The following is a 14,492-nucleotide window of genomic DNA, read 5'->3' on the forward strand; positions in this document are numbered from 1 at the left end:
TTGGCGAGGCGTGTGATGTTAGCTGGTGTTGACGATGTTGCTACTCGCAACTGCTTTTCCAGGTTTGCTCCGAGATTTATTGATTTTCGAGTCCCGCCCGCGGTTGCCTTGGCAGGGCCAGACACAAATGATTTCGCGGGTCTGATACGGCCCGCGGGTCGGACGCTCCCCACCCCTGGTCGACAGCAAGCCATTAATGTATGCACGGTATGTTGGACTTCTTTCGCACCGTACGTAGCCAACCGCGCTAATTGGAGGTGCCAACGTGAATCGACTGCTGGGTGAAAGTAGGGCTGAACGATTTGGGGAAAATATCTCATTGTGATTCTTGTGACAGATATTGCGATTTGATTTGCGATTACATTTTTTTAAAGTCAAGCTTCAGGTCAATATTCACTGTGTAATAGATTTAAAACACGTGATGGAGCATTACCACATGATACCATCAAAATATGAACTGCTCGATATATTCTAATGCAAGGATGAGAACTTAAAAGATATTAATTGCTTCCAACACGTATTTATAAAAAAAAGTTTTAATGGAAATAGAATACTCTAACATATAACAATTGTTAAGTTAAATAAATAAAGTTATAATAATACAAAATAAAATAATTCCAATCAGAAAGTAATAGGACTTTTCAAATCGCAAAAAATCGCAGCCTTTGCGATTTGCTAATCGCATTGTTTCAAATTGCGATTTGAAATCGATGAACCGTTCAGCCCTAGGTGAAAGCATCCGCAAGCCGTTGCGATCTCTCGCGATCCAGCGATTGAACGCTCCATCTCCTGTGCGGAGGTACCTAACATCTCGCTCCGACACAACTAAACGCTCGTTCACAGCCCCCTCTGCACGCCGGACAAAGGCCTTACCCGCGCCGCTCATGCGGGTTTGTTTGACCATACTTCACCACGCTGGTCAGTGGGCAGAATCGAGGGCCCTCTCCTCTGTCGCTCGCCACTGATGTTAGCCGTGAGCGGCAAAAAAACAACTCCACGGGTCTGCCAATGTTCATAGCGCAGTGCAGACCCATTCAGGGTTCATCCTCACAATCATTCGTCAAGCCTCGTCCAGCCCTGGCTACCTCTAACTCTAACGTTGGCATGAGCCAGTGGGGTCGCTATGGGGTGTGCAGGCGGTGCAACTGCACCGGGACGGGCGGTGGTGGCTGCGCTGCTGCCATGTTTGGCCATGTTTGTTTGTTGTAGTACAGAGTTAGACTGATGGTCTTAATCTAAGTTATCTTGTGGTTGTTGTTGTTGTTTAACTTGCATCCCACTGGGATCTTTGCACACAGCGTTGGTGTACGGTGATTTTTTTGCAATATTTTGCTGTCTTTTCTTGGATTTTCTGTTTGCACATAGTCACATATTCACTTTAAGATGTTTTCTTGTTCATGTTTTTTTGTTTGTTGCGGTTGCACCCGATTCAAGAGCCGAATGGCTCACAGGGCTATACCTAATACATGAACTTTGAACTTTGAACGTGGCCGCCTGTCACTCAACGTTGTCGATCCAGCCGCGAGGGTTGCTGGATCACCGCCAAGCAAGCCCGTGGAGGGAGGTGGCGAGGGAAGGGGGGGGTCCACCCGGGTGGCAGTTGCACCGCCTGCACCACACTCGGTAGCGGCGCCACTGCAGGTGAAGGGGACGCGTGGGGGGGGGGGTGGTGGGGTGAGGGGGAGACGGGGAATTTTTGGCACTTTTTGTACGCAGCATGGACGGGTTGTGCTTTTTCTGTAATTATTTTATTGTTTACGTATGCGATGTTTAGATTTGCGTACAATTAATTTTAGGTGTATCTTGTAATTTTATTGTTTGTTGCGGTTGAACCCAAATCAAGAGCCGAATGACTCACAGGGTAAATCCTAATAAATGAAACTGAAACTGGGTGGGGGGGGATGGGGCGACTCGCCAAGGTGACCTCCCGCAAGGGACGATCGTCGCGGGGGATACCCCGGGCGTTGGCGCAAGGGTACCGGCGGTAGCGGTCGAGGGTTGGTAGGTAGGAGGTGTAGAGGATGATTAGTCATCCCGCACGTGTGTGTGTGTGTGGGGTTGATTTTATTCATGTAGCGGTTAGCGCTACGCTGCGCTATGATCCCCGCTTCGCGAGTTCGATTCCAGCTCACGGCCAACACCACGGTGACAATTGTCTGAACCGGTCCTGGGCCTCCCCTAGGTCGACTCAGCCTCAAATGAGTACCTGGTGGCGGTGTGTAAACATCGCCACTGGGGAGACAAAGGCGGTCGGGTGTGGTGTTGGCCACCCACCCCCTCGTGTGCCGTTGCGACCTTTATAGGTAACAGCCCTTGCCCCGACAGTCTGTTAAGGCTACACGGGGGATCTTTGTCTTTGTTGTGTGTGCGTGTCGGTGTCACATGGGGGTCTTCATCGGGGCTGCTCGCTAACAGCACTTGCCCCGACAGTCTGTTAGGGCTACACGGGGCACCTTTGTGCGCGTGTGTTGTTTCGGTGTGACCGCTGCGTCGTCATGAAGGTGGGCGCGTGCGTGCCTGTGCGTTGTTATCCGCGTTTAGCTGCGCGTGCGTGCGTGCGTGTCTGTGCGTTTGTGCGCTAAGAACCCGCCAACCCGAGTTCGATTCCGGCTCACGGCCAATGTTTCGTGGCGAATGTCTCGACCGGTCACGGGCGTCCCCTAGGTCGACTCAGCCTTATAATGAGAAGCTCGTGCGATGGTGGGTAGACATCATCGCTGCGGTGCTGCTCGCTAACAGCACTTGCCCCAACGGTATGCCGAAGGCTATACGGGGGGTGGGGACCTTTGTATTTTGTGTATCGTCGCTGCCACAACGCGAACCCTGGCCGCACCCACAGCCAATAGCCTCGTGAACCTGACGCGATAAGGAGGCATAGAGGACCACTCCCACTCAAAAACAAACCCACGCACCATGCACAGACAAAGATTACCCCCCCCCGTATAGCCTGCACAGGCTGCTGGGGCAAGTGCTCTTTAGCCAGTACCTGAGTGTGACCGGCACCACGCCCGGTCGCGTTTGTCTTTCCCACTGCTGGTGTTTTACACACTGGACCGTACGCACTCGGTTTGAGTCTCCAAGTGATACATCATGGGACCTCCTTTACCAGTACCAAAATATGAGAATAGGTTTTTCCCCCTTTTTTTCTGGAAACTAAACAGGTGTTAATTTGTTAAAACACCAAAATTAAACCTTTTACAAGGAATCATGTCTGCACTAACCACAATACTTGTGGTCAGAATGCAAATAAAAAACATACTCTGATAATATATGCATTGTCTTTGAAACGGTGTTAGACCAGAGGTCTAACACCGTTTTGAGACGAGGTTCAAAAGAAAGATGTCTCTGGTGTGGACCAAACAGTTTCAAAGACAAGGCAAATATTATCAGAGTATGTTTTTTGTTTGCATTCTGACCACAAACATTGTGGTTAACGCAGACATGATTCCTTGTAAAAGGTTTCAGTTTGGTGTTTTAACATCTTAACACAGCTGTTTTGTTGCCAGAAAAAATGGGAAAACCGATTCTCTCTCCAAGTGCTGTTAGCGAGTAGCACCTATGAAGGCCCGCACGGCACACGAGGGTGTGGGTGGCCAACACCACGCCCGACCGCCTTTGTCTCCACCAGTGGCTATGAATACACACCACACCAGTTACTCATTTGAGGTTGAGTCCACCTAGGGGGAGGCCCAGGACCGGTTCATAAAATCGCCCCGGTGTTGGCAGTGAGCGGGAATCGAACCTTTTCTCGCCGGGTTCGGAGCACAACGTGCTAACCGCTACACTACCGCTCCCCACATATTTACAAAGACAAAGATCCCCCGTATAGCCTGTAACACATATTCACACACACACACATATACAGCGTCCCCACCAAAACACACACACACGAAATACACAACTCCACACCCACCCACAGGGTCCCCACCCAACACACACGCGCACACACACACACCCTTCATACACGACTTCAGCTGCTACGCGTTCAGTGCAGTGTAGCGGACCAAACTGGCACCTCCAGCAATCCATTTGTTAGTTTTTCAACTCGTTGGCGTGAGCGCAGCGTTATTGGTGACGAATGCCAGCCCTAGGTGCTTGCTGTGGCATTCAGTAGAATCGTTTGGGCTGCTGTGAATTCTGATTAGCTGCGGGTTAGTCCACCTGTTAGTCCACGCTGTGTTTACGCGGTGTGTTAGTCCACGTGTTAGCCCGTGCTCTGTGTTAGTCCACGTGTTAGTACACCTGCGTTTACGCGGTGTGTTAGTCCACGTGTTAGTACACCTGTGTTTACGCGGTGTGTTAGCCCAGGTGTTAGCCCGCGTTGTGTGTTAGTCCACGCGCGCTGTACCCTATGAGGTTAGTTGACACGCGGGGTTGAGTTTGGACCTGTGTTGTTCCTGCTGCTGCTGCTGCTGAAGACGCTATGAGTGCACTCGATGAAGTGAAGAAGGAAGCGATTGATGGGAAAATACACAATAAGCAAGGTATCGTGACACCATCATCATCTTCATCAGTTGCTGCATCATCATCAGCTGAGGCTATTTTATTATTGTTATCAGCATCATTGTATCATTGTTATCAGCATCATTGTGACACTACTACAACCACCACGACCAACTCATCACTGGAATTATCACCATCACTCGGTCATCATCATCATCACTGTCACCATAACCACCATCGCTCCATTCTCATCATCACACGATTAGCAAACACCGTCACCAGCATCACTCTGTCATCATCATCATTACACCACTGTCGCCATCATCACCACCACCACAACACTGGCATCATTGTCAATCACGCATGATCGGGAAAATGCGTCGTAATAACAAACGTCATGATCATAATCGCCACAAATACAAATCTATCGAGTCATTTCACCACCAATATCACCACTGCACCATCATCACCACCATCACCAATAATACAGCATCATCATTACCACTCCACAATCGTAAACACCACTACATCATCATCACCATCACCACTACCACCAACAGACACAATCATAATTGCTATCACCGCTGTCACAATTACAATGACGACATCATCACCACCACCACCATCATCACAAACATCTCCAGCTTCAACACCATCATCACCATCATCGTGAAAAACTCGACATCTACATCTCACGATGTGTATCATAACCGCACCCTCTTGTCACGACGGACGACAGCCCGGTAGCACACGTACACACGCACACACACACGCGCACACACACGCACGCTCAGTCGCTGTGCAGGTGAGAGAGCCTTGAACCAGATAGGGGTCCGTGTGTCAGTCTGTACACAAGGAAAAGAATCCCCCGTGTCACGTTCCAGACTGTTGGGGCAAGCGCGCACGAGGTGGGGGGTGGGGGAAGGTGTCAGGTTGGGTGGTGTAGGAGGTGGTGGCGCGTTCGATGTCACCAGAACCACGCCCGGCCGCATTTGTCTCCCCAGTACTAATTTCTCTTGTACACGTCACATCAGGTTACTCATTTACGGCTGAGTCGATCCAGAAGAGGACCGGGGGTGGGAATAGTGGGAATAGTGGGGTAGGGGGGGATGACCCAGGACCTGAATCGTGCTCAGCAGGTCGCAAGGTCGCCTGCCGGATTCGCCGCGCCGTGTGCGCTAACCGCAGCGCCACCGCTCCCTTCCCCCCAGCAGCACGGACTACGCGTGGCGCGCGCATCAGCCGCTCGGGACGTTCACACGTGGGACGTGACGCGATGCAGCGTGGCGAGTTAAGCCCATGAGCACACACACGAGGTGGCCGTGGCTCGGTTTGTTCGCGTGCGCTCTCGTCCGGCGGGGCGAGGAGCGGTGGGCGAGGTGGTTAGCGCGCCGAGCGACGAAACCGGCCACCCGGCCAAGGATGACGATCTCGGAGGCAAGCGCTAGCCGAAACGCACCGGTCCTGGGTCTCCCACGAGTCGACTCAGCCTTAAATGTGTACGGCGTGGTGAACGGTCGGGTAAACATCAACAGTGGGGGAGACAAAGGCGGCCGGGTGTGGAGCCGGCCACCGTTCCACTCGGCTCCCACAGTCTTCGAGGCTACGCAGGGGGATCTTTGCTCTGTGACAAACACGTGGCTTGCGTGACTTCGCTATCCACTCGGTCAACAAAGACAAAGACCCACCCCATATCGCCGTTTGCAGACTTTCGGGGCAACAGGCACACACACACCCGCACAGACGACCCACAACAGACGAAGGCGGCGACGACTTCAAAGCGCCGCCGTGCGGGCTCACTGCCGTGGTCACGCTCACACACAGACGCAGAGATCACCCCCGAACCGACCGTCTGGAGGGCAAGTGAAGAGTCGACCGAGGGGAGAACACATGGGTCGATTAATTCAAATTGCACTTTTCCACGAAACCTTGCCCGTGGCCGGGAATCGAATTCGAGGGAGAACTCGCTGTGCGAACCAACGCGCCGGCGCTCCGCCCAGCAGGGCGAGGTTAGCGTTCGAGCGATTTGTTTGAGTTTCAGGTTGAAACCGGGCCAGCTAAGGTCACGGCTGGATGGGGCCGGGTCAAAGCTTGGTGAAACCGCACGGCCTCGCACAATGGGGCACGCAGGCATCACAGAGACAGATAGCTGCACGACTTGCTCCACGAAACCTCATGGGGCAAGTTCTGTTCAGTTAGCGAGCACCTGTTGACAAAGATCCCCCGAATAGCCATAACATGCTCTACTCTTTGGCAAGTTCTGTTCAGTTAGCGAGCACCTGTTGACAAAGATAAAGATCCTCCGGATATCTATAACATGCTCTACTCTTTGGCAAGTTATGTTCAGTTAGCGAGCACCTGTTGACAAATATAAAGATCCCCCGGATAGACTTAGCATACTTTTTGGGGCAAGTGCTGTTAGCGAGGACTTATGAAGGCCGGCACGGCACATGAAGGGGGCGGGTGGCCAGCACCGCTCCCGGCCGCTTTTGTCTCTCCAAGTGCTGATGTTTACACATTGCACAAGGTACTCATTTGAGGCTGAGTCGACCTAGCGGAGGCCCATGACCGGTTCAGATAATCGTCACTGCTTTGGCCGTGAGCGGGGATCGAACTCGTGTCGCCGGGTTCGTAGTGTAACGCGCTGACCGCGCAACTCACTTGCTACCCACAATTATAATTATACACACAAGCACACACAACAAAAACCTGCTACCAGGTTGTTGTTTTGTGGAAAGGAAAACCACGTGGTTCGTACCCTTCATTGATCACGGATGCGTTGAGACTCCGTAATGATGAGGTACATGCAGCGACCGTAATCTATATGCGCCTCTGCGCATCAGCTGGTGAAGCGAACGTCTGTGCCCATGTCTGACGCTGTCGGTGTGTGTCTATGTCTATTTGTAGGTCGACTCAACCTCAAATGAGTACCTGGTGCGGTGTGTAATCATCACTATTAGACAAACAACAGCGGCGGGCGTGGTGCTGGACACCCATCCCCTCGTGTGCCGTTCACCAACAGCACTTGCCCCAACAGTCTGCTAAGGCTATACGGGGGGGGGGGGGGGGGTCTTGGTTTTTGCTTGTGTCTATGCGCGTCTCTGTGTATGTGTCTACATCCGAGCGTCCACTCGTACAGACACGGGCGAATACTCGATCCACGCGTTGCTCACATTGAGTCCATAATCATCACGGGAGCTCGTTGCAAAGTTGACGTCCTTACAGGACCACTGACTGCCGGTGAGCGAGCGAATGACCGAGTGGACCAATGAGCGGAGTTCACGGACACGGTAACCATGGCAGCAGTAGTCATAGTAGCGGTAGAAGAGTGATAGGGAGGCGATTGACTGCCGGTGAGTGAGCGAGTGACCGAGTGGACCAATGAGCGGAGTTCACGGACACGGTAACCATGGCAGCAGTAGTCATAGTAGCGGTAGAAGAGCGATAAGGAGGCGATTGGCCGCCGGCGAGTGAGCGAGTGACCCCGAGTGAGTGACGGAGTGCTGAGTCATCAATCGGCCTCGACCGCTGTGCGCTGAGCCCCTGCCGCGTGCAGGTGAGGGCAGCTTGAGGGCACCTGAGCGAGACGACTGCGATCCGGCGCAGACCGAACGAAAGCTCCAAATTAAGATCGAACCTGGAGGGAACCAATGCGGGGTGATTCAGAACTCGCTTAGTCTCGGCCGCGGCTGACCGAATGATGTAGATGGTGCAGAGTGGGAAGGTGTGTGATGGACACGCCATCGCCTCGTGTGTGTGTTTGTTTGCGTCTACCCCGGTCTTAATAGGTGCTCGCTAACATCACTCGCCCCAGCAGTCTGTTAAAGGCTACACGGGTGACCTTTGTCTTTGTATCGTGGTGAACGCGCAGCCGGCGACACGAATTCAACTCCCGCTCTCGACCAATAGAACAGTGGCGAATATTTGAGCCGGTCACGGGCCTCCCCTAGGTTGGTTCAGCCTTAAATGAGTACCTGGAGGCGGTGTGTAAACATCGGACAAAGGGGAGACAAAGGCGGCCGGGCGCGATTGGTGTTGGCCACCCATTTCGTCGTGCGCCGTTCCGGGGATTCACAGGTGCTCGTAAACATCTACCCCGGGGGGTCTTTGTGTGTTTACACGCTTTCTTTTAACTCACTCTGTCTGTTGCCGTTGTTGTTGTTGTCGTTGTTGTTGTCGTTGTTGTATCCTCAAATCTTGTAGCTCAATTTTAACCCACTTCCCAATGTGGTATCGACTGCAAACATGTTATACTTATGTCATACTGATGACAATAGTATATTCTGTCATAAAAAATAAGAAAAATATTTTTAAACATGATTTTTTATACGTTATGTTTCGGCTTCAATCTAATTGTCCACGCTCAACTGACGTTGGCTGTAATTGCCCACGATCCCCTTACGTTGTGGCAAGCTTCGGGGCCACTTATTGGAGACGTGGAGTTCTGCCATTACTAGTAGATTTCATAAAAGCGTGTTTAAAAAAAAGTGTTTTTAAAAACATTACTTATTTTAATGTTCTCTTGGCGTGGGGCAGAGGTAGCGCAGCGGCGAGCACATCGAGCCACGAACTCGGCGGCCCGAATTTGGACTTCCCGCTCTTCACGGCCAACATCAGTGACGCACAGAGCACTCGCTCGCCCCGAGCGGCGGGCAAACGGCGACGCCTCTGAGTGTGTTGCGTCGTTAAGGCAATGCCCTCCGCCTTCTTGACCTCCCCCCCGCCATCCCACCCATTTTAGACCTCAACGTCTGCAAATGATTGACAACACAGCGGGCTATGAGCAAGGTGTTGGGAAGGAAATGCTGGGGAGGGGTGGGTGGTGGTGGTGGCGGTGGCGGTGGCGGGGATTGGAGAAAGTTTGGCACGAGCTTTGTACGGGGAGTCAGTCTTGGGCCTTCGAGGACACCGCGTGCGTGCGGCTGCGGTGTTAGCGATGACGGTGGGGGGTTGTGGATATTTTCCTCCGCAAGTTGAACGTTCAGGGAGAGAAGCCTCCTCCGCCACCACCAACAACAACCAGCACAACCATCACCACCACCGCGAATCTGCCAGTGCGTTGGTGGGGGGTTGGGGGGGGGGGCAAAACCGTGGGTCGTGTAGCACCACCGGTGGAGCGGGCCGACTCCCCAGGTAGTGTCCATCAATGGCTTTAGACTGCATTGTTTCTAGATCTTTTGCTGCAGCCTTGCACCCCCCTTTGGGGTCGTCCATAAATGACGCCACGCACCTAGAGGTGGAGAGGGTCAGACATTTGTTTGGTTTTTCATTTAATTGGTCTTTTCGATGATTTAGCTTCTAAAAAGAAAATCTAGCCACGTCTCGCACCCACAGAAAGGGCATCTGGCACGCCCAGGGGGTGCGTGCAACTCATGGGTCAAGAATAATCACTGCTCGAGAGCGTGGGGTGTGGAATCGTGTTGACCCGGGCGGCTTCTCTATCTCTCGCTCTCTCGAACGCCACGTGCAAATTTGTCGCTCCAGGTGTCACTCCCCACTTTCTATAACGAGCCTGACTCGTCGTCACTCACTGGCTGAAAACATCTGACGAAAGACACGTTACACACACACACAAACACAACATACCTCAACGTAGCAGCAGCAGCAGCAGAAGCAGGACCCTCCTGAAAAAAGACCCCTCAGCGTGTCCTGGATCAATAACTAATTATGATATCGCTATCAATGGCTTTTGCTCTTGACGACGCTTTCAGGTTGTTTTTTTTGTTCTTCCTGTGATGTCGTTTTTCAAAGAAGCGGCCAAACATTACGAAGCAAAACTGCAGAGTGGTGGGGGGGGAGTTTCGAGACTAGGCAACGCTTTTCATCGGCTGAAGAGTTCCGGTTTGCTGAACGATAAACCAAGTAAACCGGTAACCTGTTTTGAGAACCGATCAACGGTTCTCAAAGTGGGGAACGCGGCATATTATTCGGGGAACGGGATGCGCCGACAAGGGCAATCGGCGACGTAAAGACCAAGACGGCACAGCGACCCAAGCGACCCGTGCCGTCACGGTTTGCGCCTCGGTTCTCAGTACAAAAAAGGCAAAGGCGCAGGCCCTGCAATTGCGCACTGCTCGGCGGAAGGGCCCCTCCGACGGATGGAGCTGTAGGTTTTTGTTGTTGTTGTCGTTGTTGTTTGGGGCCCCGCTTTCTACGGCTGATCCAGACGTTTGTGGAAAGTGGTGTGCGTACCCACACTTTATTCCACCACTCGCGGTCTGCCGATGGACTAATCAGAGTGCACGCAGGGATGCTGCTGGGGAGAGAGGAGGCGGTGGCGGGGAGGGGGGGGGGGCGATGAAGGAATTTAAGAAACTTGGCCACATTGTTACAAACGCCGCGCCGGTAGATGGAATCTAACCGGCCGACGTCTGGATTGCAAGTGTCGAGTGTGGGCTGCTGACCGTAGCGTCGCTTCTCTCGACAACAACAACTGGCTCAAGCATCTCAAGGGACAGGGCCCTCTTCACAATGAGCCACGGCGCTTCGCTAAGGACCTTTCTGGGTAACCGAATGCGATGGGCGCAGTGACGTTGACGATTACCGACGTCGTATTTCCTGCGCTCGCTCGCTCTCTCGATATATAACATCTAAATAAAACCTCGTAACCCGCCCTAAAAACACCACCGCACATTCCTATCTTCATCGAGCCACTCGATTTCACAACGCGCAGTGGCTGCGAGGGATAAAAATGAACGGGATTAAACGTCACCGCGAGCGTGGCACTGTTTGTACACGCGGATAAGTGAACAGGTTGCAGCATTTTAATGTATCCGAGTGACTCACACGCGCCCCCACTAACTCCCCCATCCCCTCCCTACGGCATCGTTGATACCGAATTAGAGGGGCCGTGATCTCACGCGGGCAGGGCAGGGCCCGGTCCGCTGCGGCCAACAGCACTCGCAGGTACAGACACAGAGAGAGATTCGCTGGGAAGGCAGCAGCCATGGTTGGTGGATCACCGCACGCACAAACGTCGTGAAGCTCCCTTCTTGCCGTGGGCGTCGGGTGAAGGTGTTCTGCCATAACCTCCTCTGGCTCGTCGGGTGAAGGTAGTTCAGCAGAGTGGGCTAATCGCCATCTATTACCATTTGTGAAACAAAAATGTAGACATTTATTTTACGAACTAAACTGTTTTTGTTAAATACTCTTTGATTCTTTCGGAAAAGCCACCTATGTAGTCACGAAAGCTTTAAATCTAGATTGTGTTTTTATTATCTTACCAGGTAAGGCCCATTGAGCTAAAGAGCTATTTTTCAGAAGCGACCTAGCCATCACAAGTGATCGCTAAAAAGGTGGGTGGCTTTTCGCGTGGAAATCTAGAGCAGCCAATTACTCTGAACGAATGTTTTTGAATGTGGTGGGGAAAAACCGGCCAGAGGAACACGGAGAAAAATCCCATGCGATCACGGGGAGAAGAGGCACGCAAACTCTATACAGCAGGCGGCAGGGTGGGGATTGAAGCCACGGCATCCTGTATACCAGGCGAGCAGTGGATTGGCCAAGTGCTGGACACGACAATTACGATATGTCACCGTTGTGTTGTCAACGCGTCAGTGTCGCAATCGTTGCGTCATCGAACAGTAACGCGCCTTGCCAAGGTGGGTCCAGGGTGGAGGAAGAGGATTTATAGCACATTCCTGAGCTAAGAGCCATGCTCCGTAATGTACGTAAACGAGATGTGTATACAAAGGCGTAAAACACTAACCATTATTGCACGTGGGTGATACGCTATGCTTACATTTATATAGGGCGTGCGTGTGTGTTGAGAGCGGTAACACGAGGGATATTTGTCTTGTTGGGAGCGGTGGGGGAGCGGTAGTGTAGCGGTTAGCGCGCTGCACTATGAACCCGGCCACCCGAGTTCGATTCCAGCTCACGGCCAACACCAGTGACGATTATCTGAACCGGTTGTGGGCCTCCCCGAGGTCGACTCAGCCTCCAATGAGTACCTGGTGTGGAGCATAAACATCGCCACTGGGGAGATAAAGGCGGTCGGGCGTGGTGCTGGGCACCCACTCCCTTGTGTGTCGTGCCGACCTTCATAGGTGCTCGCGATTAGCACTTGCCCCAAAAGTCTGTTAAAGGCTATAGGGGGGCCTTTGTCTTTGTCTTTGTCAGGTTACATGAAGGTCAGGAGGCACTCGCTTCGTGTAGGGGGGCCTTTGTCTTTGTCAGGTTACATGAAGGTCAGGAGGCACTCCAGGTGCCACCGCGAATGTGCTCCGGTCTGGGTTTTTGAATTTTCCGCAACAGGTGCCGCTCGGTATGAGAGTCAGGAGAGAGAGGAAGAGAGGTGGGCGAGAGAGAGGAGAGAGATAGATGGAAGAGATGAGATGGGAGAGAGATGGAGAGAGAGATGGGCGAGAGAGAGGAGAGAGAGGAGAAAGAGAAATTGGAGAGAGATGGGAGGGAGGGAGAGAGAAAGATGGAAGGGAGAGAGGAGAGAGACGGGGGGATGTGAGGATTTAGAGAAGTTGAATGCGATTATTGTGCGTGTCGAGTTGTATTATAAAATGTGCGTGGTTTTGAACTGAAGTGGTCTCAAAGACGTCAGGTCATTCGATTTTTTGTTACAATATTCCGGCTCTTGTACCACTCAACACATGCATCAATAACAGTGTTGGCCTTACACATTAATAAATATAGTAGGCGACGTTTCGAGCAAATATCCCTTTATATAGGTCACTCTACGACCTCTTTGGCCCTCTCTATGTGCTTCGAAGAAGGGCCATCGCTCGAAACGTCGCCTCTTACATACACATTTTTCCTATTAAGGACACGCACACGGTGCTTATGACGGCCGCGCTGTTGAGTCCTCCCCCATTCACGTGCAACAGACACGAAGCGAAACTCATTCACTGGAGCCACGTTTCACGTTCGTGGAGCGCCGTCACTCAAGGCTCTCTGTGGCATAGCCACCACGCCTGTCAGCCCATACGGTTTAAAACCCCGTATTATTACTCTTAGGTTTTTCGGTAAAGTCACGTAGGTAAAAAGTAAATAATAATAAAATAATTGAAATAGTAATAGAAATAAAATGATGATTTATTATTGTGATTTATTATTTTATTTCTATTATTATTTCCATAATGTTTTTATTATTTGTTTTTTTTTACCTACGTGACTTTACCGAAAAACCTAAGAGTATGAATCCTTGCAGCCACGAAAGCTTCAAATCTAGAACCCCGTATTCTTGTACAGGGAAATTGAGTTTTCAGGTCCATACGGGCGTACAGCCGTTTCGATGCGTGCAAAAAAGCGTCTTATTTGTTTGCGTTTTCCCTTGTGATGGGACTTTGTAGGATAAACATTGGGATTTATAACGGCACGAGGCGACCACTAAGGTCGGAATTGGTCTGAAATAAGGTAGGGGCGCTGATAAGGGGCTGACAGGCATGTCGCCGTCACGGACGCGTGGACTTTGAGATCGCCGCAAACTCGCGTAGGAATTCGTGATCACGACCTTGATGTATCTTTGCGATGGTATCAACACAGCCTTGCGCGGCTGGGGGGAGTACAGCAAGTAGATTGACGCAGAGTCTCAGTTCGGGCTGTTCCTCCTCTCTATTCTCTGGGGTTTTCGCCGGGCACAGCAGTCGTGGACCGCCACGGTGGCGAGATGTTAACTCCCTCGCCTGGTGTACAGGAGGTCGTGGGTGCGATCCCGACCCTGACGATGCCTGCTGCTGCTGTATATTTGGAGTCTGCGTCTCTCTCTGTCTCTCTAGAGATGTTGACTACCTCGCCTGGTGTACAGGAGGTCGTGGGTGCGATCCCGACCCTGACGCCTGCTGGAGTCTGCGGTCTCTCTCTCTCTTCTGTGGCCGCGTGGGGTTTTCTCAGGTTTCTGCGGGGTTGTCCTCCACGTGTATAACACTGGTCAACAAAAAAAACATTGTTTTCTGGTCTGGACTTTTGCAGCTGTTTTAGACTAATTTCAGGGTGCTGATTCCAAATCTGATCTCAGATTTGCTCTATCACATCTCATTTTTATGCTATCGGCATACCCCATTTTAATAGATTTTGCCCGAAATTAACTCTGTCAC

At 51.8% G+C, this 14,492-nt stretch overlaps 1 protein-coding gene across 2 annotated transcripts in view; it reads left to right on the forward strand.

Moving 5' to 3' along the window:
* The window catches only part of LOC133352834 (plectin-like), a 61,059-nt gene that overhangs the window by 16,811 nt on the left and 29,756 nt on the right, over positions 1 to 14,492 (forward strand). Inside the window, exon 1 of one of the 2 annotated variants that reach the window (XM_061568764.1) lies at positions 3,981 to 4,484. The exons of the other annotated variant lie outside the window; for it this stretch is intronic. Coding sequence (XP_061424748.1) covers positions 4,424 to 4,484 — 61 coding nt within the window. The 5' untranslated portion in view covers positions 3,981 to 4,423. Of the gene's footprint in view, positions 1 to 3,980; positions 4,485 to 14,492 lie in introns of those variants that run through there. 2 annotated transcript variants of the gene reach the window in all.

This window comes from Lethenteron reissneri, chromosome 42 (assembly GCF_015708825.2).
Source record: "Lethenteron reissneri isolate LAM-NWPU_2019-01 chromosome 42, ASM1570882v1, whole genome shotgun sequence".
NCBI classification, from domain to species: domain Eukaryota; kingdom Metazoa; phylum Chordata; class Hyperoartia; order Petromyzontiformes; family Petromyzontidae; genus Lethenteron; species Lethenteron reissneri.